Genomic DNA, 27,026 nt, shown 5'->3' on the forward strand with positions numbered 1-27,026 from the left:
ATGATCTCAGGGTCTTGAGATCAAGCCCTGCGTCAGGCTCTGTGCTTGATGGGGAGTCTGCTTGAGGTTCTCTCTCTCCCTCTGGCCCTCCCCCACTAAAATAAGTAAATAAACAAAGAGAAAACAAGGATGCCTCAGTGGATCCCTTAGCTGGTGGAGCATGCAACTCTTGAACTCAGGATTGTGAGTTTGAGCCCCATACTGGGAGTAGAGCCTACTTAAAAAAAAATAAAAAGTCTTTTTTTTTTTTTTAAAGATTTTATTTATTTATTTGACAGACAGAGATCACAAGTAGGCAGAGAGGCAGGCAGAGAGAGGGAGGAAGGGAAGCAGGTTCCCTGTTGAGCCCAGAGCCCGACGTGGGGCTCAATCCCAGGACCCTGGGATCATGACCTGAGCTGAAGGCAGAGGCTTTAATCCACTGAGCCACCCAGGCACCCCCCCCAAAAATGTCATTTAAAAAAAAATGCGATAATATTTGAAACCAGTGACTACAAGTGAGGGGTCGATGTGATAGGAAGGGGTACACCAGAAGTTTTTTAGCTCTATTAGCATGTTTTATCTCATGATCTGGGAGCTATGAACACTGGTGTTCATTATATTATTCTTTGTCTTTTTATAAGTATTTCAAAATGTTTGCAAAAATCAAAAGAAGAAATGAATAAAGGAGAATTAAGGAGCAAATTTAATACACTAATGAAATTCATATGGTATAGGCAGCAGCTAATGACAAGTGGATTCCCACTGTCCTCTAGTTAATATCTTAAGAGTACCACTTCTATTAAAACAAAAGAAGGAAAAAAACACATTTTACACATTTACACATTTAGGAAATTCATGTGATCACCTAGAAAGGAAAACCACAGCAAGCAAATGCTGTGATCTCTGGAAGAGAAAACAGTATTTGGTGGGTAACAGAACTAGCTGTGAAATTCATTTTCTCTCTTCCTTTAGGCTACAGACTATTAAGTGTTAGTAAAACTATTTTCTAACTGGTCACGCTTCTCAAACTTGTCTGAAATAAGTTAGCAATAGACCTGAACAGAGATTCTGTATCCTCACTCTCTTCTAAATATGAACTTCTGCCAGCGGTGTCCACTTGCTATACCTAGTCAACGAGACTTACAAGGCAGGGCTTCGTTCTTTAAATAAATAATACTGTTTTTGAGCTAGATGGAAGAAGGGTTCTACACAGTCATGAACGAAATAAGTTTCTAACCTAATAACATAAAATGAGCTCTAAGACAAAAATTTGTATTTCTTATACCTTTATGGGAATTCAAGGATTAATAACAACTTACTAGAACAACCTACTAGAGCCAAGGATTATTAACAACCTACTAGAACAAGATTCTACTAAAAGAATCTCTCAAGGAGGACACTAATCACACACACACACAAAAAAAAATTAGAAAAAGGCAGAACAGAAACAAGACTAGTAGAGATCTAAAACTGCACTAATTCAATACCAATCACATGTGATTGATTAAATTTACATGTAATCTAAATAAAATCTAATAAATTTGAAGCTCAGATTTAAAACACTCATAAAACTATAAACACAAAGGAACTTCTCTGAGCTTCTCCGATACCTCCTCAACATGATAAAGAGCATTTATGAAAAATACACAGCTAAAATCATAGACAGTGGAGAAAGACTGAAAGCTTTCCCTTTAAAATAAGAAGAAAACAAGGATGCCAACTTCACCAGTGCTATTCAATACTCTACTGGAAGTTCCAGCCCGAAAAACTGGAAAGGGAGAAGGAAAACCATCTCTATTTGCAGAGGATACAATCCTATGTATAGAAAATACCAAAGAATCTACAAGAAACCTTCTAGAGCTAGTAAACAAATTGAGTAAAGATGCAGTGTCCAAAATCAACAAAAATTAGTTGTGTTGCTATACACCAACAATAAACAGCCTGAAAAGGAAATTAAGAAAACAATTTCACGGGAGCCTCAGTGGTTCAGTTAGTTAAGCACCTGCCTTCGGCTTGGGTCATGATCACAGAGTCCTGGATGGAGCTCTGCATCAGGCTCCCTGCTCAGAGGGAAGTCTGTTTCTCCCTCTCGTCTACCCGCTCCACCCACTTCTGCCTACTTTCTCTTTCTCTCAAATAAATGAAATCTTAAAAAAAAAACCAAACCCACAAAAATTGAAAAAGAAAAAAGAAAGCAATTTCATTTACCATCTTTTATTCTAGAAGAATAAAATAATAAAATATCTATGAATAAATTAACCATGAAGGTGAAAGATTTGTCCAATGAAAATTATAAAACATTACTGAAAGAAATTCAGAACTAATAAATGGGAAGACATCTGGTGTTCATGGATAGGAAGACTTAATATTGTTAAGATGTCAGTAATACCCAAAGTGACCTAAAAATTCAACACACTCTCTATCAAAATTCCAATAGCCTTTTCTGCAGAAATAGAAAAGTCCATCCTCAAATTCATATGGGATTACAAAAGACCCTGAAGAGCCAAAACAAAAACACTTAACAATGAGAACAAAGTTGAAGGATTCACAATTCCTGAATTCAAAACTTACCATATAAAGTTTCAGAAATCACAACAGTGAGGAACTCCTGTAAGGACAGATATATATAGATGAATAGAAGAATAGAATCAGCTTATAACAGAAGTGCCAGGCCCATTCAGTGGAAGGAAAGGAAAGTCTTCAACAAATGGTACTGAGACTACTGGATTTCCACATGCAAAAGAATAAAGCTGGAACTCTAACTTGACAGCATATATAAAAATTAACTTGAAATGGATCAAAGACCTAAATAAAGGGGATAATTCTTAGCAGAAAATATTTTTAGTTTATCTTAGTAGAAAATCATACAATTCTTAGTAGGAAACATAGCAAATATTTACAACCTTGAATTTGGTAATCTATTCTTAGATAGGACATGAGCAACAAAAGGAAAAATAAATTGAAACTTCAAAAAACCCAAAACCTTAGTATATCAAAGGGCATTAACAAGAAAATGAACAGAGAGCCCACAGAGGGGAGAAAATACTTGCAGATCATATATCTAATGAAGGTTTAATATCCAGAATATATAAAGAACTAAAAACTCAACAATAAAAAGACCATCCAATTAAAAGATGGGTAATGGGCTTGAGCAGATATTCCTCCACAGAATATACAAATGGACAATGAACACAGGAAAAGATGCTCAACATTACTGGTCCTTAGGTAAATACAAATTAAATTCACAAAGAGATACCATTTTGTACCTATGAGGATGGCTCTAATTTAAAGAAAGGGAGGAGGAGAAGGAGGGGGAGGGGAGGCAGAAAAAGAGGGAAAAAGTGTTGGTAAAGATGGTGAAGATATGGAGAAATCGCTCATACATCATCTGTGGGCAAAAATGGTGAAACTACTGTGGAAAACAGTTTGGTGGCTCCTCAAAAAACTAAATACAGGAGGATTACCACACAACCCAACAATTCCACTCCTAGGTACGTATTGCAAAGAATTGAAAGCAGAGGCTCAAACAACTGTATGCCAGTGTTCACTGCAGCACTAATCACAATTGCCAAAGGTGGGAAGAACCCAGGTGTCAATGAACAGATGTGTACATAAACAAAATGTGGCATACACATACAATGGAATAGTATTCAGCCATAAAAAGGAATGAAGTTCTGATAACATGCTACAACACGGATGAACCTTGGAAACATCATGGCTAAGGGAAATAATCAAGAAATACAAGAACAAATATTGTGTGATTCCACTTATAAGAAATATCTAGAATAAGCAAATTCAGGAAATAGAAGAGAGGAAACCAGAGGCTGTGGGAAAGAAGAATGGGGGAGTTATTGTTCAATGGGTACCAAGTTTTGGTTTGGGGGGAAGGAACGTTCTGGAAATAAGATAGTGGTGATGGCTGCACAACTTTGTGAATGTAATTAGTGCAAGTGGACTGTATATTTAAAAATGGTTAAGATGGTAAATTTTGTGTTAGCCACATTTTACCACAATAAGAAAAAGTTAAAATGGCAAATTTTATGTTAATACATTTTACTGCAGAGATATGTTTAATCAGTTCTTAAGTTTCACTAGCCACATTTTAAGTGCTCACTAGCCACATGTGGTTGGTGGCTACCAACCACCACAGTGTAGCACAAATATAAAACATTTGCAACACCACAGAAAATTCTATTAGCTAGTGCTCATCTAGAAGCTAAAGCCACTAGTTCTAAATGCAAGCTCATTAATAAATGAGGAAAACGGGGAGAAAACTGCCCTCAAACAAAGAGCATGCTCTAGAGGTTCCCTTGGCATTCAGTTGCACTTAAAAATCATAAATAAACAGTAGCTGCATGCTTTTGTGGGCAAAAGCAGCATGGTGAGGCCAGCACACTCTCCAGGGGCTTTAAGAAGAAAAGTTCTGGAAATCAGGGGAATAGGGTAACAAATAAAATAATGGAAAGAAACTGTGACCTGAGTTATAAATACCAGTTTGGGATCTATCTTCTCTGGGTCTTGACTTCCTCACGTCTATAAAAAACAGGGGGCTCAATTAGAAGTTTTCTAACATCCTTCTAGGCTCCCAAGTAGATAAGTCTCAATTCTTAACTTTCTGATCTCATTGGTATCTTTAAAAAAAAAAAAAAAAAGGGAAGAAAGACTGCCTAACTAAATAATTTTTTATTATCAGCCTAAAGGCTTGAAAGTCAAGGTCAACGGGATTAAACTCTGGTACCTGCTACCCTCCAGAATCAACTGGGACTTAAAAAATATGTCAAAGCCTGGGGGCACCTGGGTGGCTCAGTGGGTTGGGCCTCTGCCTTCAGCTCGGGTCATGATCTCAGGGTCCTGGGATCGAGCCCCACATCGGGCTCTCTGCTTGGCGGGCAGCCTGCTTCCCTCTCTCTCTCTGCCTGCCTCTCTGCCTACTTGTGATCTCTCTCTCTGTCAAATGTATGGATGAAATCTTTAAAAAAAAAAAAAAAATATGTCAAAGCCTGTGCTTTGGCCCACACACCAAATGAAGCTGAGTCTCTGGGGCAGTGCCCAGGCATTTGGAGTTTCTAAAAGCTCTCTAAAGTATTCTGATGAAAAACAGGAGTTGAGAACCACTCTGCTAGTCTATAAGCAATTGGACACTTCAGACGAGGAAAAAAAAAAAATAATAGCACTTTCCTCTTTCCTTGTCAGGCCCAGAGCTACATCCCAACAAATGGTAACTGACAAGACGGGGGTTATATATATTACAGATACAAATCCTTTGAATTTGATTTTTATGATCCAGGAAAATATCTGTTTCAAAAAGAGCCAAGCAGAAAAGAAATGGTGCATTACTAATATAAGAATTTGCATGCATTAGAAAAAAAAGCTCATGGTAAAAAATCTAAATGATAGGTTTTCTTTTCTTCTTTTTTTATTAACATATAATGTATTATTTGCTTCAGGGGTACAGGCCTGTGAATCATCAGTCTTACACAATTCACAGCACTCACCATGAAACATACCCTCCCCAATATCCATCACCCAGCCACTCTATCCCTTCCTCCCGCCCCCCTCCCCCCAGCAACCCTCGGTTTGTTTCCTGAGATTAAAAGTCTCTTATGGTTTATCTCCCTCCCTGGTCCCATCTTGTTTCATTTCTCCCTACCTTCCCCCCCATCGCCCCCCACCCTGCCTCTTAAATTCCTCATATGAGAGAGATCATACAATAATTCTTTCTCTGATTGACTTATTTCACTAAGCATAATACCCTCTAGTTCCATCCACGTCATTGTAAATGACAAGATTTCATTTCTTTTGATGGCTGCATAGTATTCCATTGTGTATATATACACCACATCTCCTTTATCCATTCATCTGTTGATGGACATCTAGGCTCTTTCCATAGTGTGGCTATTGTGGACATTGCTGCTATAAACATTGGGGTGCACGTGCCCCTTCAGATCACTACATTTGTATCTTTAGGGTAAACTCCTAGTAGTGCAGTTGCTGGGTCGTTGGGTAATACTAGGTTTTCCATCTAAAGCTCACAGAAGGAAAAGAAGTATGCATAACAAGAGAAGACTTCTTAGAAAGTTACCCTTCCTTTATTTTATTTTTTCAAGAGTGTGCGTGCGAATGCAAGAGCGGGAAGGTGGGGGACGGTGGGCAGGGGGAGAGGGAGAGAGAATCTCTAATAAGCTCCACGCCAACATAGAGCCTGATGTGGGCCTCGATCTCACAGACCTGGGATCATAACCTGAGCTGAAATCAAGACTCAGATGCTTAACCGACTGAGCCACCCAGGTCAGGTGTGCATGAAAGTCAGCATTTCTAAAAGAGCCAAGGCATCAGGGGGCAGGCAGCTGTCTGTAGATTAAACCACAGGGCACAACTGCTTTGAAACCTTTCTATCAGTAGCCTGCCAAGGGGATCCATCCTTCACTACCTGTCATGAAATATAAATAAAACAAACAAACAAAAATTAACCTTTAATGATTCATAGGTAGACAACAGAGTGGGAAGGTAAAGGGAAAAACTATTTCCCAAAAGTCACTAATGAAGATGATGGCTAACATTTCCTGGCAGGCTCTAAGAACCTTCCAGACACTATCTCACTGGATTCTCACAGCCACCTTGCAAGGTATATACATTTAACATTTTATGGTTAAGGAAACCAGGAGACAGAGGTTAGAAAATGTGCTCACAGTCATGCAGCTAGGGGCAAAAGAGGCAGGATATACACCCAGGAAGTCTCATTCCTGAGTATGTGCTCTCAACTAGTACACCCTGCTGTCTCTCTTGCTTTCCACCACTCTGGTTATCTATGTAGGCAGAAGAGTCTGCAGCCGACTGAAGACAGACAGAGACAGAGATAATAAAGGAGACGAGGGGAGAGGGCAATAGAGCAATGCATCACAGTAGTAAGCTTGGAAAGACAGGCTAACGGATGAGACTCTGAGATACGTACCTGAGGAAAGGAGGAATTACAAAATTTCCCTAATTCTCTTAGCCTGGACTGTAACATATATACCACAATTCTAAGACCAAGACACAAGGTGAATGAAGCAAAGGACAAAGGAAAAACACTATGTATTTAAAAAACTAAGACTCTGGGAATGAGAAGCAGTAAGTATAGGGAGACAGAGCTCTGTATCAAAGCAGAAATATTCAGAGGGATATAAACAGCTTTGCCTGAGGGGGCAGAAGTTTTTCAGTTCCTTAGGAAAGTACATTTCCTCTAGCAGAAGATAGTTAGAACTCATGGATAGGTAACATGAACATCACAGTCACCACAGAGGTATACCGTAAGCAAGTAAACTGATGTCCTGGTTTATAAACTCAGTGAGTTTGCTAAGGTCTCTACTCTTTCAGGTCTCTAAGCATGAGAGATCACATTCACAGCTTAACTGCAGCATCTTTAAAGCTCTACCTAACCCATTCCTGGGCTACTCAGATGAATTTTACAAAAATCTTCAAGCCTCATTCTAGACACATCAATCAACATTCTTTCTCACCTGAATGCTTTCCCCAATAAAAGTAATAAGAGTTCCAACAAACCACACTTTGCTGGTATTATTTCTAAACCATGAAATGGACACGCAGCATGTAGGAAAGGACCTAAAATAAAAGGGCCATGAAAAACTATAAACTAGATAATAGTCTGGAAGTAAATTAAGGTTAGGCTACACTCTAGACTAAAAACAAAATTGTGCTGGGAAAAAAAAAAAAAGGGCACACGGATAAGGTTGGACAACCTTATCACTTCTTGTTTTTATTATTTGTTGTTAAACAACAAACATAAAGAGAGTCAGCAGGTACATCATCATAGGGACCAAATAATAATCTTTTTAACATGTAAGCCAAACATAAAAGCTAAAGATATCCCTGATTTCTAAATGGGTACCTTGTGCTCATTAAGTGTTGTACAAGCAGACTAAACCAGTCATTGAGATCTGGAGCTTCTCAGGAATACGCTCAGGTTGCAGAACTGCTTTTAAATTAATACAATAAGCGACTCACTGCAAAAAGATGACATGTGAGAAATGTAAAGAGTTCCCCAGCTTATGAGGAATTTTTCCAACGCGCACAAGTAAATTGAAGCCTCTTTCTTGACAAGGCGAAATACTCAGCCAGAGGGCAGATCTCATAACACATATCTGAACTATTTAAACAAGTAACTGAGAGCCTTCCCTAGAGATAGGTAAAAGCAATATACTCCCATGGACACTGGAATACAGATAAGAAACAAGAATCCAAAACTTTTAAAAGGATACGGTCTGTACCAGGAAACAATGTTCTTCCAGTCAACAGCTCGGCCATTATGCATCCCACTGACCAAATATCAACTGGCAAAAGTAAAGAGAAAAGGGTATACGACGTCACTATTATCATACTTGACCACAAAGAGAACTGTAACTAGAGGCAAAATGCTGAAATTAGTATATAATACATTCAAGGTTCAACAGTCATACTCTTCTTTACAGCAGTAAGCTTATTAACCCCACTAAAGAGCTACATAGGTGGGACGTCAAAACATACTTAAGGCAAGAGAAACTGTTCACAAAGGGGGCAGAGATTCTTACTGGCAGAAATGGCAGATTCTCCAAAATAGTGTTGAGAGGTTAAAATTATGACCCCACTGTCTTCAGGTAGAAGTAGTCACAGAATATGTTGGAAATCTAAATAAATAAAAACCCAGCTGCTAAATCACAAAGTTTAAAAGCTGTGCATAAAAACCCCACTTTCTCTATCTAAGCAACTGAAATATTTTCTGTTGACTTTAAAAGGACCACTGAGGGGGGAGCAAAAGATGTTTTCTCCCACTCCCATCATCTCCACTTCAGAGAATCCCAGATACACCCAACCAACATGGTGCTAAATAAGGTCCTAAGTAACTAACAAAAGCCAATACCTGTCTGGTTGTAATGCATCCAGTTCAGCATGATCTCAGGAGCCCTGTACCACCTGGTGGCCACATAGCCTGTCATTTCATCATCTGTATGTCGGGCCAGTCCAAAATCCAAGATCTAAGGGAGAGAAGAAAAATCAGACACTGGAACAGTCAAGCTCCTAAGACTCACAAAGCAGGAGGGGAGAACGCTCTAGTGTCTTGGAAAAGGAAGAACAAGATAGCACTTTCATAAACACACTTCCTAGTCCATGCTTAAAACACATGATAAATACAGCAAGAACTTTAAAAAATAAAAAAGCTAAGCAAAAAATGCTACTCCTAGGGATTTACCCAAGAGCAATGGAAGCATATATCCAACCCAAAGGCTTGAGCATGAATATTCATAGCAGCTGTGCACAGCCCCAAACTAGAATTGAAGCAGATGTCTAACAGGTGTACGGATAAGCAAATTGTGGCAAATTTATAAAATGAATACTACTCAGCAATAAAAAGGAATGAACTACTGATACAACACAGAGAGACTTAAAAAATATTATACTAAGCCTAAGTTAGACACACACATACAAATTCTGTATGATTCCACTTATATGAAATTCCAGAAAAAATGTATCTATTCTATAGTGTCAGCAAGCAGATCAGTGGTTGTCTGAAGCCAGGGTTAGGGGTAGTGGAGGCCTGGGCGGGGGAGGGTGCTGGCTAGGAAGGAGCACAAGGCAACTATCTGAAGTGACAAACTGTTCTTTATTTTAATTGTGTTGGTGGTTAAATGGATATCAAAATTTTGTCAAACATACACTTAAAATGATGCATTTTATTATACTTAATTACGTTTAAAAAGTAAAGATAAGAAAAAAAAAATTCCAGAGCTGCTTGCTCTCTACAGACTACCTATCTCCTATCTGAATTATTTTGATGAGTGGCTTTTGCCCTTTTTCTCTCAGGAAACTGATCTAGTAATTATCTCTCCAGGACTGCTTACTTGATATTCAGACTCTAATTTTCCTTTATTATAACTAACATATTAAATATCCAGCAACTTTATTTTAGAATGAAAACAAGACATCGGATGCCATCTTCAATATCCTATAAACTAAAACTTACTAAGTCTGTGGTTCAAACTTCAAAATCTGATATTCCTAAGGAATGAATTTTCGGATAAAAAGTCATGGTTTTATAAACCCATCTGTTCCATTAGTCTGCCTGGTTCGTCAAACATATAATTATATGCTGAAACAAACAATTACCAGTGTCTCTTCATCTCACCTTCAGCTCACAGTCTTCGTTCACAGCTAGATTACTAGGTTTTAGGTCCTAGGAAGCAAGTACAGAGAGGACATGATCAACTTTATGATATATGGTAGGTTTTTTTCCTACAGGTAATGATGAAGATCCAAACATAAATGTAAGACTACCCAGCTATCAATGATCTCCATCTATAATCACTGGCTAATCCTAATTAGCCTTAAGTAACTAAAAACAATACATTTTCTTTCTTTAATCGGTTTAAACCTAGAGCAAAGTTACAATCAATCAATACTTCCATGGCCAAATTAAGTTTGGATTAGGATCTTGGCTGAATGCCAGTCGTCTCCACTTCAGTATCCCCTCCTCCCCAAATAATTTAATCAAAATCACAATACATTACCCTGTGAATTATGTCCGCTGAATGTATATACTGTGAAAGAGGAAAAAGTCGGTTAATCAAAAAATTATCTCCAACCCCTTACAGTCATATGACATAGTTGAGGTATATTTTCATGAACCAGTAAGAACTGCTAGTATTAAATAATGGGATTAGAAATGTTAAAATAATCCAGGGATTGGGAAATACAAAAGAAACAAGATTGACCATACGTTGGTAACTGTGGTCATTGAGTAAATACAGGGATTCATTACACTAGGATTGTACTTGTGATTTTGTGAGTGTTTGAAATTTTCCATAGGAAAGTTTCTTTTTCTTCCTTTTCTTAAGCCTTGGAATGAAGAAGGGAAGACTATACCTTGAGACCTCGGAGAATCTGGTAGATGAGGAACTGAACATGGTCATCTGTAAGCTTCTGACATTTCACAATGTTGTTCAGATCTGCACCCATGAGATGGGTCACCAGATATCTAGAAATTAATGGAGAGTTACACAATAATCCAGAACCCCTATGAAAGCTCTTATTGTCATAAGACTTCTAAAAGTTTTTAAGAAAAGGCCACTCCTATATGGCAACCTACTGAATAGAAGATATTTGGAAATGACATATCTGATATAGGATTAGTATCTAAAATATATAAACTGAGGGGCCACCTGGGTGGCTCAGTCATTAAGCGTCTGCTTTTAGCTCAGGTTATGACCCCAGGTCTTGGGATCGATGCCTGAATCGGGCTCCCTGCTCATCGGGGAGCCTGCTTCTTGTGTTCCATCTCTCACTGTGTCTCTCTCTGTCAAATAAATAAATAAAATCTTTTAAAAAATAAAATAAAATACATAAACTGATACAACTCAATACCCAAAAAATAAATAATCCAATTAAGAAATGGGCAGAAGATATGAACAAGACATTTCTCCAAAGAAGACATACAGTGGCCAACAGACACATGAAAAGATGCTTAACATTACTCATCATCAGAAAAATGCAAAATCAAAACTATAATTTTTGTATTGTCAGAATGGCTATAGTTAAAAACACAAGTGGGCGCCTGGGTATCTCAATCAGTTGAACATCTGCCTTGGGCTCAGGTCGTGATCCTGGAGTCCTGGGATTGAGACCTGCAATGGCTCCTTGCTCAGCAGGGAGTCTGCATGTTCTCTCTCTCAAATAAATAAATAAATAAATATCTTTTAAAAAATAAAATAAAAACACAAGAAACAACCAATGTTGGCAAGGATGTGGAGAAAAAGGAACCCTCTTGCACCGCTGGCAGGAATGCAAAATGGGCAGCAGCTGCGGAAAATGGTATGGAGGTTCCTCAAAAAATTAGAAATAGAACTGCTCTACAACCCAGTAATCACACTATCGGGTATTTATCACCAAAGTACAACACTTATTCAAAGGGATACATACATGCACCCTTATATTTACTGCAGCACTATTTACAATAGCCAAACTATGAAAGCAGCCCAAGTGTCCACTGATAGGTGAATGAAGATGTTATATATATATGTAAAAAATATATAATATATATATAATGAAATATTACTCAGCCATAAAAAAGAATAAAATCTTGCCATTTGAACAACATGGAGAGAGCTAGAGAGTCTAATGCTAAGTGAAATAAGTCAAAGACAAATACCATATGATCTCACTCATATGTAGAACATAAGAAAGAAAACAAATGAACAAAGAGGGGAAAATAAAGAAAGACAGATGAACCAAGAAACAGACTTAACAACAGAGAACAAACTGAACTACACAAATCAGACAAGAGGTGAGTGGAGTGATGGGTGAAACAGGTGACGGGGATTAAAGAGTACAGTTATCATGATGAATAAAATAAGATAGCCACCTACTAAGTACCACAGTGAGAGCTAAAATCATAACTACTCATGGTGGGGGGCTCATTTTTAACACCCCTATTCTAACTTTACCACTTACCATCTGTTTTCCTAAAAACTTCTATACTCCCTCCTACTTGATGTTAGTTGAAGAGAAAAGAAAAAAGCAAAGATGAAAATTAGAATGATGTATGTTATTATCAGTATCAGGTTTTTTTTTAAGTATTATTACTTGAGACCTATACAGTGCTACTAAATGCACTGCCATGATAAAGTACCTTGGATTTTGAAATCTATCATTATATTATCACCTCTTTATAAACCAAGTTGTAGATTCTAAAGTAGTATCTTTAAATTTTCAAATTATAATTCTCCTTTTTCAGGATTCACTGGCAAAAGGATACTGTTCACTGACAATATTCCTGCATTTACTTTAAAGGACGGAGGAACATTATCTATAAGCAAGATGGGGCATTCCAGAACCTCTCTTCACAGGGGTGGTGCTCCTTATTAATCCTACGTGGTCAGATTAGGGAACAATTATATTCAAGTCCAACAGGTTCACCACAGATATTCTAGATGCAATACCTTACCCACTCATTACTGTATTACACAGGTATGGGAACATAAAAACCAGATCAGTACTAAAATGGCTGAAATTTTTAAAAAGCAGGTTAGGTTTCATCTGTTGTGTAAGAATCACTACTCATTCCTGAGGCTGAATCATAATGTATACCAGTCGAGCTATGAAAAAATGCTGATTTCATTTCATTTCTATTTTGATTTTTTATAAATTTGGAGGGAAAGAAACCAGGCTAGTCAATTTAAATCTACTATTAATGTGTTCTGTAAATAAAAATGTGTATGACCTCTACACACACACACACACACACACACACACTCTGTAGTATTACTTTCTCTCCTCAGAGAGGAACTGAATTTTTTTTTTCTGTTTCATAATTTCCCTGTTGGGATGATAGGGTCAGTTCCCAATTTCACAAAGATCAACAGAACTTAGCCTAGATGTGAAATTAAGATTTTAGCATTTCATATTTTTAAAGTTTGTACAATTATACTACCTTGAGGAAAGGGCAGACTCTAAACTTAACTTAAAGAAAAAACTAGACTTTCTGAAATGTTTCATAAAGGCAATTCTCTTGCAAGAAATGTTCCACGCTGAACAAACCGTAACTAGATGTGGTCAGTGCTTATTCTGTGCAGAGCTCTTTTCCTGATGCCTGTGTCTCATGGTCTCTTCCTAACAACTCTGTAAGGTTAAGTCCCATTAGCTTTCCCATTTCATTGACGAGGAAAGAGAGACTGAACAAGGATATGTAACCTGCTCAAGGTTAAGAGTGGTAATGTCAAGGATTGAATTGAAAACATTCTGCTCTCAGGACCATGCATGATCTTAATCACAGCACATACTGCCTCCAAATTCTTCCAGGCGACTTCAAGTTTAAATCAAGAGAATGATCTTTTCTAAAAAAGTTTTGTAAGTATCACAATAATCTGGGAAGTGGTATCTCCAGATAATTTCCATAGTAATTCTCAGTACTTACTATCAAAGTTAACCTTTTTTTTTTTTTAAGATTTTATTTATTTATTTGACAGAGAGAGATCACAAGCAGGCAGAGAGGCAGGCAGGGAAACGGGCTCCCTGCTGAGCAGAGCGCCCAATGTGGGGCTCGATCCCAGGACCCTGAGATCATGACCTGAGCTGAAGGCAGAGGCTTAACCCACTGAGCCACCCAGGTGCCCCTCAAAGTTAATCTTTAACGAAAGAAGAAAGGAAGAAAGCTGGCAAAAACCTAGCAATATTCCATTGATCACAGTCACTGAAGTTTTTAACCCCAACTGATTCATAAATCTGACAAATATGAGAATGTTGCCAATAACTGGCTAATATTTTACTATCAGGACTTCTCCCAGAAGATCTAGTGTATGGTCACCATATCCATAATATCAATTATGACAAATTGCAAGGCTCAAGCTGAGGAAGAGAGAATACAATTTCTATTTTATAAGTGTACTTTACAAATGATCACATTTTAGGACTTCACATAGTAAAGGATTATTTTCTCAACTTCAAAAAATAATTTTAGAGAGAAAAGGAAAATATTCTAGATGACTCCACTTACAATCTATCTTAATTTGTCTAGAAATAAAACCTAAAAATATTAGTATGTTTGTGCAAAGATGTGAAGCAGTATTACCAATGTAACCACAGTAATTTCTAGTATAACCACTGTGTTTAAATGGTTACCAGCAGGAGTGCCTGGATGGCTCAGTACGTTGAGCGGATGCCTTCAGCTCAGGTCATGACCCCAGGGTCCTGGGATCAAGCTGTGTCGACCTGTGTCAGGCTTCCTGCTCAGAGGGGAGCCTTTTCTCTTTCCCCCCACCCACCCTCCAACTCATGGTCTCTTGCTATCTCTCCCTCTCTCTCTCAAATAAATAAATAAATAAAATCTTTAAAAAAAAAAAACTTGTTACCAGTGACTTAAATCCTACACAGCCAGAAGACCACTGAATGCACAGCCCGAGAAAAAAGAGCATGCTTTTAATTACAATATTCCATCACTGGTCCCATCAGAGATCACATCCATTCTATCACTAAAATTTCCAGACAGAGGGTGAAACTGTCAAAACATTATTTAAGTATATAAGATTAGTCAGTCTAAACAGCAATAACTATCAAGCATTGCTGCCAGGCTACCATTAAGTAAACTAAAAAGCATGATTCATGGCAGAAGTGTCTTGCAGGAACTAACCTAAACACTATATGTTGTTTCCATGAATCCCAAAGACCAATCCATAACCACCAACTGTCAAATTCTAACTCATTATATATAGGAAGGTTTCCAAAAACAAATCTTCCAACAGTGGACAAAAGCAAGCATCACACAAAGTTACTGAATGTTTATGGAAGTGGTATGAAATTTTAGATAGTGTACAAGGGAGTGAGAGGAAAATGTAGATTAGCACATTTTAAATAAGTCAATTCCAAAAGGAGCATTCACTGATAACCTCATAATTTCTACAGCATTTGTCTCTGGAAAGCAAATTTAACTACAGTTTAGTGAAGGCGGAACTACTATTGTCAGTGTTTAGAACACCTCAAATAAATGAATGGAGGTTTGATTTAAGAACAGCTGGAATGCAGGGCACCTGGGTGGCTCAGTGGGTTAAGCCGCTGCCTTCGGCTCAGATCATGATCTCAGGGTCCTGGGATCGAGTCCCGCATCGGGCTCTCTGCTCAGCAGGGAGCCTGCTTCCTCCTCTCTCTCTCTGCCTACTTGTAATCGCTCTCTGTCAAATAAATGAATAAAATCTTAAAAAAAATTAAAAAAGAACAGCTGGAATGCTATCTAGTTCTCCCACCTTTTTTGCCCCCTCGTTTATTTTTAAGCTAGAAAGGAAAATCAAATGTAGAACAATTATGACGGACTTTTTAAAGGAATAGGTACCACAGATTTGGGGCCCAAGTCTAGTAAGGGTTCTAAAATACTGAGTTTCTTCAACCCTAGTTGGACAAAGAAATATATTGAAAGTTTTCTTCCAGAAAAGAAACATTTGACATTAAACACACACACACACACACACACAACACATTTATTTTGGGGTAAGATAGAGATTTTCCCCAAATAACAGGATGAGTTACAGCTACCCTATTTCAATAATTTATAATTCAGCCAGCCACAAAGAATGAGGACTACATAACCACTTTTCTCTTTAAATGGGAACCTGGGGCACAAGTGGTATGGAATGGAAAAAATATGATAAATTTTAAAAATTCAAATGACAAGTTCCTTTTGGCTGGAGAGTGAGATGAGGAATACCACACAAACTCAGGTTGTGTAATCTGTAAAGACAGTGATAAAGTGACTACTTCACAGATGAAGACAGACAGTGTGCTCTTGGACTTACAAGGGACCCCCGTGTGTAAGAGGGAAAGGGAAACAACATATTTTACAATAATATGCAATTGCATTTACAACTAAAGAAAGGCTTTCAAAATGAATACTCGAGCAGTTTTCCATGGTAACTTTACTGAGTCTACGTTTCAGCTCTGTGTACTCAACACCCTTTGTCTACAGCGCAAATGCACACAGCAACTGCCAGCCATGCCCACGCATTCCTGATGTCCCAGATGAGGGCTTTTAATCAGTCTTTGCCTCTGAGCTCCAGCAGCCCCCAGCCTGACTGTGGTTAACCATATCCAAGAGGCTCTGGAAGAGGTCTGCTGGGCAGCAGGACTGCTGCTGCTACTCAGAGGCCTCTTGTTGGGCTGGAGACCAGGAGCCAAAATAATGTCTAGAAGCAAAAATCCACTGGTGCATCAGCCAAGCAGGACACTCAGCCCATCAGCGTCGTCCTTCTCCCACTGAACTGTTCTGAGGGCTTCTCCTGCAGCTGCAGGTCACTAACGCAGACGGATACTGTAGGACAATATGACCGGCTTATGATGGCAAAGAATGTCAGGATGAAAATATCTGGCATTATGGAGTCCTTAGCCAAGGAGGCCTCTGGATTCTGGGCCAATGTGAGCTGTGAGCACAGAGGCTGTAGCCAGTGGAGAGAAATGGCTCCCACTTTTCCCTTCCCTAGTTCTCCCATCTTTAAAAATGAATTAAGTAGGGGCGCCTGGGTGACACAGTCAGTTAAGCCTTGGACTCTTGGTTTTGGCTTAGGTTGTGAGATGGGAGTCCCAGGTCAGGCTTCACACTCCGAAGAGAAGGGGGTCTGCTTGAGATTCTCTCTCTCTCTCTCTCCTCCTTCCCTCTGCCCCTCCCCTCTCTCTCACATAAATAAATAAATATTTAAATAAAAATGAATTAAGTAGGACTTTATTAGTCTAAAGGCTGAAAATATAGTTACGTGGCCTGATACAAATCTCATCTTTCACTTTTCTTGTGAAGATGGTCTCCTTTACTTTTTAAATTTTTTTAGATTTTATTTCTTTATTTGGGAGAGAGACAGTGAGAGAGAGCATGAGAGGGGAGAATTCTGATCAGAGGGAGAAGCAGACTCCCCGTGGAGCTGGAAGCCCGATGCGGGACTCAATCCCGGTACTCCGGGATCATGACCTGACCCAAAGGCAGTTGCTTAACCAACTGAGCCACCCAGGCACCTGAAGATGGTCTCCTTTAAATTTAATCAAACTTGGTGCGCCTGGGTGGCTCAGTGGGTTAAGCCTCTGCCTTTGGCTCAGGTCATGACCCTAGGGTCCTGGGATCGAGCCCCGCATCAGACGCTCTGCTCCGCAAGCAGCCTGCTTCCTCCTCTGTCTCTCTGCCTACTTGTGATCTCTTTGTGTGTCAAATAAATAAATAATCTTTAAAAAAAATTAATCAAACTTAAGAAGCACAAATCACCATTTCTTAAAGTCATTCGTAAGTAAAATCTACTCTACGAGCAAAAAGGCAGAACTCCATAATAAATGGTTTTTAGTACTTTAAACAGCACCCCATTCTGGAACTTCTTTTATTAAGCACTTATTGGACAACAAGAAGTCAAGAGTCCTCCCCTACCACCCTTCTTTTTAAAGCATTATATAACCAGGGAAAAAACCTATATAGAAAAAAAAAAAAGTCTCTTCTGTATCTGTAAACTGGCATGTTTACTACTGTCAGCCTTATTTGATAAAGCAATTACCAAAAGGCAAAAAACATTTTCATATTTAAACAAAGTATTTAAAATAATCACAGGGATTGACAATTTGTAACCATAAGCCTCCTAAAGACCTCAGATGATCCTTGGGACTTGCTACAGTCTATCTGCAAAACAGCAGCAGAGTAATTCTTTAAAAATAAAAATCAGATCATGTCACTTCTCTCCTCAAAAGGCTTCCCTTTTCATTTAGAATAAAGATAAAAATCCCAGGGCCCTGGGTGGCTCAGTGGGTTAAGAAACCTCTGCCTTTGGCCCAAGTCATGGTCTCAGGGTCCTGGGATCAAGCCTCGCATCGGGCTCTCTGTCCAGCAAGGAGCCTGCTTCCCCCTCTCCCTCTGCCTGCCTCTCTGCCTACTTGTGATCTCTCTATATATATTAAATAAGTACATAACAAATTTTTTTAAAAAGATAAAAATCCCTTCAATGGCCAATAAAGCCTTACATAATCCAGTACCCTGTCCCCAATTATCTCTCTGACCTCATGATCTACTCTTCTTTGCTATTCTCATTCAGCTCCACTACTGGCCTCTGTACTCCAGGCACACAGGCCCCTTGCTGAAATTCCAATTCAGCATGGAGTTTTTCACCTCAGGACTTTTGCATTGGCTGTTCCTTCTGCTTGGAGTGCTCTTCCCCCAAATATCCATGGGTCTAATTCTTCTACTCCTTCAAATGTTTGCTCCAAAATTCACCTTCTCAATGAGGTCTATCCTTGGCCGCCATTTAAAACTGCATCTCAATCCCTACCCTCACGCTCCTATCCCCTTTCCCTACTCTACCTTTTCTTTTTGTCTACAGCATTACTGTCTGCTGATACACTATCTAATTTTTGTACGCTCATTGTTAATTGTTATCTATCTGTAAAATGTTCAAAGAAGACAAAATTTTTTTTGTTCCCTGTACTAGAATGGTGTCTGGTAGATAGCAAGCACTCAGTTACTACTGAATAGAACAAATGACCCAGGACAACACGTACAGAATTACTAGTCAGACCAAGACATATAGAATTACTAGTGAGACCAAGCAAGACACATCTTACTGAAATACGTATGCCAAAGATCTTAGCTGGTCAGCAGACCAGAAGCTTCTAATATAAGGAGTAAAAGCACCATTTAGCAGCCAAGTAGATAGCTTAACCAGCTTATTTCACAACAAACTATTCTCTTCACTGGAAGCAAAGATTACTGAGAGGTGCCCTCTACATTACCCACATCAACCAAACTAGACCCCTGAGATTCCATATGGTAGAATACTGAGTCTAGTTATATCCCGTATATCCTATGACAGGATAAAAACAAAAACAAAAACAAAAAAAAAGCTAGTCAAAAGAGAATGCACTGAGCAGATTACAAGAAAACCAGATCACCAACCAGTTACAAACAAGACAGCATAAGGTTATTTCTTCAGTCTCTCCACCGGCAAATATTAACTGTCGAGCACTGAGGATCCAATGATGAAAAGGATGAGAGGAAGGCAAATATAAATATAAAATCATAATAGAGCATGATTAGAACTATAAAAGGGAACATCAAGGGGCTAGAGAACACACAGGAGAAGGCCCCAACCCAGTCTTAGGAAGGAGTTAATGAGGAAAAGATTTACTGAAGGACTGAAACTCTAAATTAGACCCTGAATCTTCTCCACCTTTTGAAATCAGTTCATCTGAGAAAAAGGGGCATCTTATTGACATGTCAGACAAAAACTCAATGGTACTTTCTTAAAGGATATGTAATTTAGTCAGTTTTCAAATGTAAGTCACTGAAGGCATCTACAAGGAACTTCCACCTCCTCATCTTTCTCCCAGACTGATTCTCTTACATTACCTATCTTGGACACTCAGCCTGTTTTCAAAGAATGAAAGCTTGTCTGTAGGCCCAAACAATGAGGTTTGGTATTTCTTTCACAGTGATTGAGGAAAGTATTATTTCCAAGTAACGCTTATTTGCTAAATTGGGAAAACAATTCTTCTCTGCCACAAAAGTCAATCAATCAGAATTTACTTACACAGCTTTTCCAAATACAAAAGAAAAACCAATGGTTATTTATCTAACATTCTCCATTCAATGCAAATCTCTTTTTCTGTACACTTTACATGGTTTCTTCATTTCTTTGACTGACTGGAAAAAATTGCAACCTCTATGCCCCATCCACATTTATCTGTTTCTTCAGATACAGTTCTTACCTTCTTCCTCCACTAAGTTTCTCTCACATTGTGATATCATTTAATACCACATTACAAACTTGACTTGGTCATTTAGCTGTTTTAGGCAAACATTTATGTTTCACCTTATTAATAACAGGAAACACATGCAACTGGAAGGACTTTAGTTTTGACATCTTACACAGAACTGATCACAGTCTTTACCCAGTAAGAAGGATTTGCAGACCTTCAAATAATAATCATAGCCATGGATCAAGACAAACGTGATCAGAAATAGACTTAGAGCCGAAAGACTTGAGATGTGTGCAGTTCTGTAGGTTATTACAGAGTTCTGTTCATCTCTCTCAAGTGCAGTTTCCTCATCTGGAATCTCTAAGTACTGAAGATTCAACAAGGAAGGAAACAAACTCCCTACTCTATTAGAGCATGTAAACCAGAGAGAGGAAAGACACAGTAACAAACATAGGATGGTAAAATCTGCTAAGAACCAAGTGACATAAGAATAGACACTGACAGTGGAGCAAGACGCAGCTATGGTGGTGAGGGGGAAAGGGCTCCTGGCGAAAAGACCTTTGAGGAGGGTCCTGAAAGAAACAAGGGAGCCAGTTGTGTAGAGATGCGGGTAGAGTGTCCAGGCCCACGTTAGAAACCAGGGCAAAGGTCCTACTGAGAATGTGGATGTCCATACTCAAAGGAGAACAAAGCGGCCAGAGGGGCTGGAATGTAGAGAGTGAATGGAAAGACTACAGATGGGGTCAGAGACTGCACAGGAACAAATCATGTAGGATCTTCTGGAACTGCCCACACTGTCTTTTGTTTGATTATTTATAATTTTCTTCTCCCAGGCGCCTGGGTGACTCAGTCGGTTAGGTGTCTGGCTTCAGCTCAGATCATGATCCCAGGGGCCTGGGATGAAGTCCCGCATGGGGCTCCCTGCTCAGAGGGAAGCCTGCTTCTCCCTCTACCTGCTGCTCCCCCTGCTTGTACTGTCTCTCTCTCTGACTCTCTCAAATAAATAAGTAAAAAATCTTTAAAATAAATAAATATTAAAAATGAAATAAAAAAATAAAATTTTCTTCTCTCCCATTAGGCATCTCAACTCTATCATCAGGGATCATGTTTATTTTATTTACTGTTACATTCCCCAGAGACTAGTCCTGTGCCTAGTATATGTTGGGTATTCAAATACTGGATGAAATCAGGTTAAATATAAATCTAGAAACTCCCTTTACCTCTTCGGTATGCCCAACAGCTTTTACACTGACATAAAAGGCTACCCTTATTGGTTAAACATTCGTTTTTATCAAACGTAACTCTAAACTAGGTGATAATCTGCTCAGTGGTTTTCACTCAAACCATGGCTGCTGACCGACCCTGTTGTAAGGTCTTCTGCTAGATCATAGAAGAGTCTATATCCCCACTACCATTTCCTTCTTTAAGAACTAAGGAGAGGTAAGGAACTCAGGTATGAGAAACCTGCAATGTAAAGTTGTAAAAAAAAGGGAGAAAGTGGTAAACAGTAGGGACAAACTGCCTTCCACCTACCATGACAATTCAGTTTTCCTGAAATTTGAGGAAATAGCTCCCCCTAAGTCCAAAAACTCTCCAATGCCTCCTAAGCTTGGTTAGAGAACCTCTATAACCAAGAAGAGATGATATGGTTGCATGAAGATGCAGCTAGCTTACTCAAGGGGTTAGGTTCTGAGACTGGCTATTTAAAATTCTCGGACTTCTATTGGGAGCTAAATACTTGCAGCATGCATATGCACATATATGCCACCTCATGCTAAATGCTGCCATTAAGAAGCCAACAGAAATGCCCAAATGATTTCCAATCATTTAAAAGGTCTAGCTATATCTCTACAAAATTTTGCCATCTGTGCAACCACCTCATACGGCAGTCAAGTACTCGATATACTCATCTTTCAGTTTCACACTTTCCAAACACTGTTAGATTCAGTACCTGCCCATTATTCCTAATGAATAAAACTCACCACCTACCGTTCCCTTCTCAAAAGTACAGTCTTACAAGTGAAGTATGCAAAATGCCTATTAACCAAGAAGTTAAAAATTCAGTAAAAATTAGAATTATATGATAAATGAAAAGTGCTAAGTGAAACATAAAGGCACAAATACACATGACACATAATTCAGTTACTGTAAACATGAAAAGTAACTAGATATGTTATTAATTAGCATGAAAAGTTCATGTTCAAAACTAGTGCCTGCTCTAAAACTGTAGAACCACCACTCCAGCCTTTGGTGTGTTTGATTTGGCCAGAACAGTGGTTTTTTTGTTTGTCTGCTTGTTTTGTTTTAATGTCAGTTTGAGTGCTTTTAGGAAGTACAAGTACTCTATTTTACCAAAGATCCTACCACTTCCATTTATGTTATTTGTCTGACTCATTTATGTTATTTGTCTGACCCTAAAGGTATTTAAATCTGCAAACCTTGCAATTATAGGTAAAGACGTTTGGCCTCTTAAGCGAATTCTGAAATGATTTTAATTTTTCTGAAATTACCACTGTCCTGGACAAGCACGAATTTTTTTCAGTGATACACACATCATAGAAAAATAAACAATGAAATATTTTCCTAAGGTAACCTTGGGTTTCCATTCTATTTCCAGAGATTCTCTAGTATTAGAACACTTCAGGGGTGCCTGGGTGGCTTGGTGGGTTGAGCATCACACTCCTCATTTTGGCTCAAGTTATGATTTTGGGACAGTAGGCTCGAGCCCCCATCAGGCTCCAGGCTCTGCACTCAGTGCAGAATCTGTTTGAGATTCTCTCTCCCTCTGTCCCTTCCCCTGCTCATGTGCTCTGTATCTCTCTCTCTAAAAGAAAGAAATAAAGTCTTAAGAAAACAGAACAAAACACTTCAGAAGTCCACCACCCCAATTTTCATTATTTGCCTCTAGGTTTAATTAGAAAACCACTAGGGCCCAGAAAAGCACAGTGACTTGTCCAGGTCATACAACCAAGTAACTCGGTTACAAAATGTTCTCGAGTTTACTCCCTTCTCCTAGTAAGATTTTGATTTCATCAAGGGGAAAGATTAGTGTTTCCCATTATTTGGAGACTTCTTCTAACACTCCACTCAGCAAGCATTCAATAAGTAGTACTGAGATTTGCTCCCAAGAGATGAACTCAGTTCTTGTTTATAAATAATCAGATCTCAACTTACACAATGTTTTATGTTAATTATAGCTCAATAAAGCTGGAAATAAATAAACAAATGGCCAGAACCCAGTGACAGTCAAGTAGAGAGAACAGATTCCTACTCAACAGTATTTGTTGAATGAATGAAGAAATTTATCCTTCAAACGGATAAAGGAGCCAAAGGCATAACAATGGATAAAACTTCACCTTTCAAATAGACACCAGCCTTAAATAAGATCTTTTCACATGGAAAAAAAAAAAAAAAACAGGTTCATAATGCAGTTCCATAATGCCTTCTTAAGCCAAAATACAGCATTTTCCCAGGTCAGTAAATCACCAAACCATGTGTTAAATAATAAACCCATCTTCGTGATGCCTAAAATTTTAGGGTATAGCTCAGACTTGATTCAAATGCTTTCCAGAGTAATTCACAAACACATTATTTCAGCATTTCTCCCACAGGTAGGCAGAATATCAAAACCCACCACTCTTAGGGCAGTGAAAATACACTGTATAATATTAAATGTTAATGTATCACTATGTGCTTGTCCAAATCCATAGATTTATAGCACCACAAGTGAAGCCTAAGGTAAACTATGGACTTTGGGTGAGCATGATGTGTCACTGTAAGTTCCTCCTTGGTAAGAAAAAAAGAAAAAGGGTACCATTCTGGTGAGTGATGTTGACAATGGGAGAAGTTATGCACGTGTGGGGTAGGGGCATAATTGGGAAATCTCTGTACCTCCCTCTAAATTTTGTTATAAAGTTAAAGATGCTCTAGGGGCGCCTGGGTGGCTCAGATGGTTAAGCGTCTGCCTTCGGCTCAGGTCATGATCCCAGAGTCCTGGGATCGAGCCCCGCATTGGGCTCCCTGCTCCTCGGGAAGCCTGCTTCTCCCTCTCACACTCCCCCTGCTTGTGTTCCTGCTCTAGATATCTCTCTCTCTCTCTCTCTGTCAAATAAATAAATAAAATATTAAAAAAAAAAAAAGTTAAAGATGCTCTAAAAATACTGTCTTTAAAAAAATAAAAATGAATTTTAAAGGAAAAGAAAAAACCCCACAACATTCTGCAATATTCTTTTCCAAGTATAGCTTACAGCACGGCTCAACAATTTGAAACACACGTGCCCTTGCCTGGGTAGCATCCAATATTCTTTGGAAGCCTCCACATTCCAGTGCCAAGCAGGGCTGCAGGTTTTTAGTTATGGCCTATTTTTCCCCTTTGTTTTTCCCTATGTTTCCCTTTGTTTCTTTTTTTCTTTTTTTAAGAGTTTATTTATTTATTTGAGAGAATAAGAGCGAGCATGAGCAGAGGTGAGGGGCAAAAGGAGAAGCCCTCCCAGCTGAGCATGGAGCCTGAACACGGGGCTCAATTCCAGCACGCTGGGGATCACAACCTGAGCCCAAGGCAGACACTTAACCAACTGAGCCAGCCAGGTGCCCGCCCTTTGCTTGTTTCTTAAACTTCCATTAGCAGGATAAAGGTAAATGTGGGTGGAAATTCTCGCACCTGGACCACATTCTTCACTTTCATCTTCTATTCTTAGTCATATCATCTTCCAACTAAGCTCACATGGTGGGGAAAAATTTGCTACTTTTCCTGCTTCTTTTACATTTCATGTTCTACATTTTTCATTTTTTTCTTTGACCCCTTCATTAGACAGAACACATAAGCTCAAACATAGCCCCCTGCTTATTCTTTGGGAAAGGAGCAAACAGTGCTTGCACTCAGCCTAGGATAAATAAAAGTGGAGAAACTGAACACAGGATAAGGGTGGGGAGAAAGTGGTTAAGCTCAGCACTGGGGAGTCGAGGTTAAGAAAGAAGCAGCCATGATCTGCAGTTCTGTGTTGATTTTCACAACAGTCATCTCCTTCCAGGTAAGAATGCCAAAAATTACAAGAGGACAAAATGTATAACTCTGAATTTAAGGTGTTCCTTTTCTCTATGGTGGAGTATATCTGTGAAGTGGGAATGTAAGGGAGATGGGCTAATTCAGCTACTGGGGAAGCTCCTACATATACAGGAACACCTGCCAGAATTGATCTCGTACTCACGCATGTGCAATCTGGACATGTGAGGGCATTAATGCCCTCCTGGAGCAAACCCTTGCCAACAGGCCAGGAGCCAGGAGATAAATGCTCCCTATCTGAAGTGTATTCAAATTGCTCCCTAGAAGATCCTGGTAGTTTTCAGCCCAGTTGCCCACAATGGTGACCTACTAAACAAATATTCTCCCAGCAGCCTTCTCTCCTGTTTCATTTTCCCAAACCTCCACTACCGATTCCTGATAACCTCAGGCTAGCACTGGGAGAACAAGCACTGGGCAGCAGCTTTCTCAATACATGAGGCCTACTGCCTGTCTTAGGACAGAAATTTAATACTTCAACCAAGCAGGCAGGTCTAGTACCATTTATTTCCACATGCAAGTGGGACAAAAGGGAGAGAAGAATTTATATGGAACCTGGGCCTGGTTATATTGCTTGATGTGAATGCAATGAAGTAAAGTATAAAGGTGTCCCTTGAAAACTGGGACAGGCCATTTGAGAACAAAAATCATAATCAAAACTCCCTATGCTCCTTTCCATGGAAGTCCTGCAAGGACTCACCACTAGATCATCACAATTTGCCTGGAATGATGAAAATGCTAATAGACAGCTGAGCCTTGAGCAATGCAGCAGTTGGGGGCTGACCCTCCCACAAGGACTTAGACCATACATGATACACATTTCTATATCCATCCCCTTCCCCTAGGGGAGTTGGATGGTAGGAATAAAGAATCTTTTGAAGTCTGTATATCGCTAAATGGTGCAGGAAGAGAAGTGGTCTGCTAATCGTTATCATCCAGCTGAGGAAGGCAAAGGCAGAAGATTCACTCACACATCATTGAATTCCTCCAGAGACCTTGCAGGTGTAAAAACATCCAACAGACCGATCACCTATAAGAAAATAGAAAAATCAAGCAGTAAATAAATATAGAACCATAATATCCATTAGGTCTTAACCATTTTAATAGGAACTGATTTCAAATCCCACTACCTTAGTTCAATGACATCACATCATCATACACTTAACTACAACTTATTTTTTTAACCAAATTATGCTTTTGATCTTTTCTTATTAGCATGACTCCAAAAACACCGTTTCTTTAGAATTTGCTCACATATAGCCATTAGTTTATCAGGAAACAAAAAGTTTTAGGGCTCTTGAATTATACACACACTGATAGTCTAATGATGAACAAGCAGGAAAAAAGTCACACTTCAACTGCTATTACCACAGTATCATTTTTCTTTTTTTTTTTTTTTAAGATTTTTTAAATTTACTTGACAGACAGAGATTACAAGCAGGTGGAGAGGAAGGCAGAGAGAGAAGAGGAAGCAGGCTTCCCACTGAGCAGAGAACCCAATGCAAGGCTCAATCCCAGGACCCTGAGATCATGACCTGAACCGAAGGCAGAGGCTTTAACCCACTGAGCCACCCAGGTGCCCCTCATTTTTTTTTTAAACATATTATTATTCCATGAAAATTTTCCATATGTAGTCTTCAAGACTGACATTTTTTGAGTCCCAAAATATTCTCTTAGTATATTCTTGGTATTATTCTTATAATATTCTTAATACTCAGACACTTTTCTTAGTCATCATCAAGTATTTAGATCAGAC

The 27,026-nt window shown here is 38.9% G+C and overlaps 1 protein-coding gene across 3 annotated transcripts in view; it reads right to left on the minus strand.

Annotated features, from left to right (window-relative positions):
- MAPK14 (mitogen-activated protein kinase 14) overlaps positions 1-27,026 on the minus strand; it is a 78,737-nt gene that overhangs the window by 18,197 nt on the left and 33,514 nt on the right. For all 3 annotated transcript variants that reach the window (XM_044254815.1, XM_044254812.1, XM_044254817.1), the window contains exons 3-8: positions 26,242-26,300; positions 10,879-10,990; positions 10,524-10,553; positions 10,142-10,189; positions 8,879-8,993; positions 8,241-8,312 (exon numbers count right to left, since the gene is read on the minus strand). In XM_044254815.1, coding sequence (XP_044110750.1) covers positions 8,241-8,312; positions 8,879-8,993; positions 10,142-10,189; positions 10,524-10,553; positions 10,879-10,990; positions 26,242-26,300 — 436 coding nt within the window. The remainder of the gene's footprint in view (positions 1-8,240; positions 8,313-8,878; positions 8,994-10,141; positions 10,190-10,523; positions 10,554-10,878; positions 10,991-26,241; positions 26,301-27,026) is intronic.

Source organism: Neovison vison, chromosome 1 (assembly GCF_020171115.1).
Source record: "Neovison vison isolate M4711 chromosome 1, ASM_NN_V1, whole genome shotgun sequence".
Taxonomy (NCBI): domain Eukaryota; kingdom Metazoa; phylum Chordata; class Mammalia; order Carnivora; family Mustelidae; genus Neogale; species Neogale vison.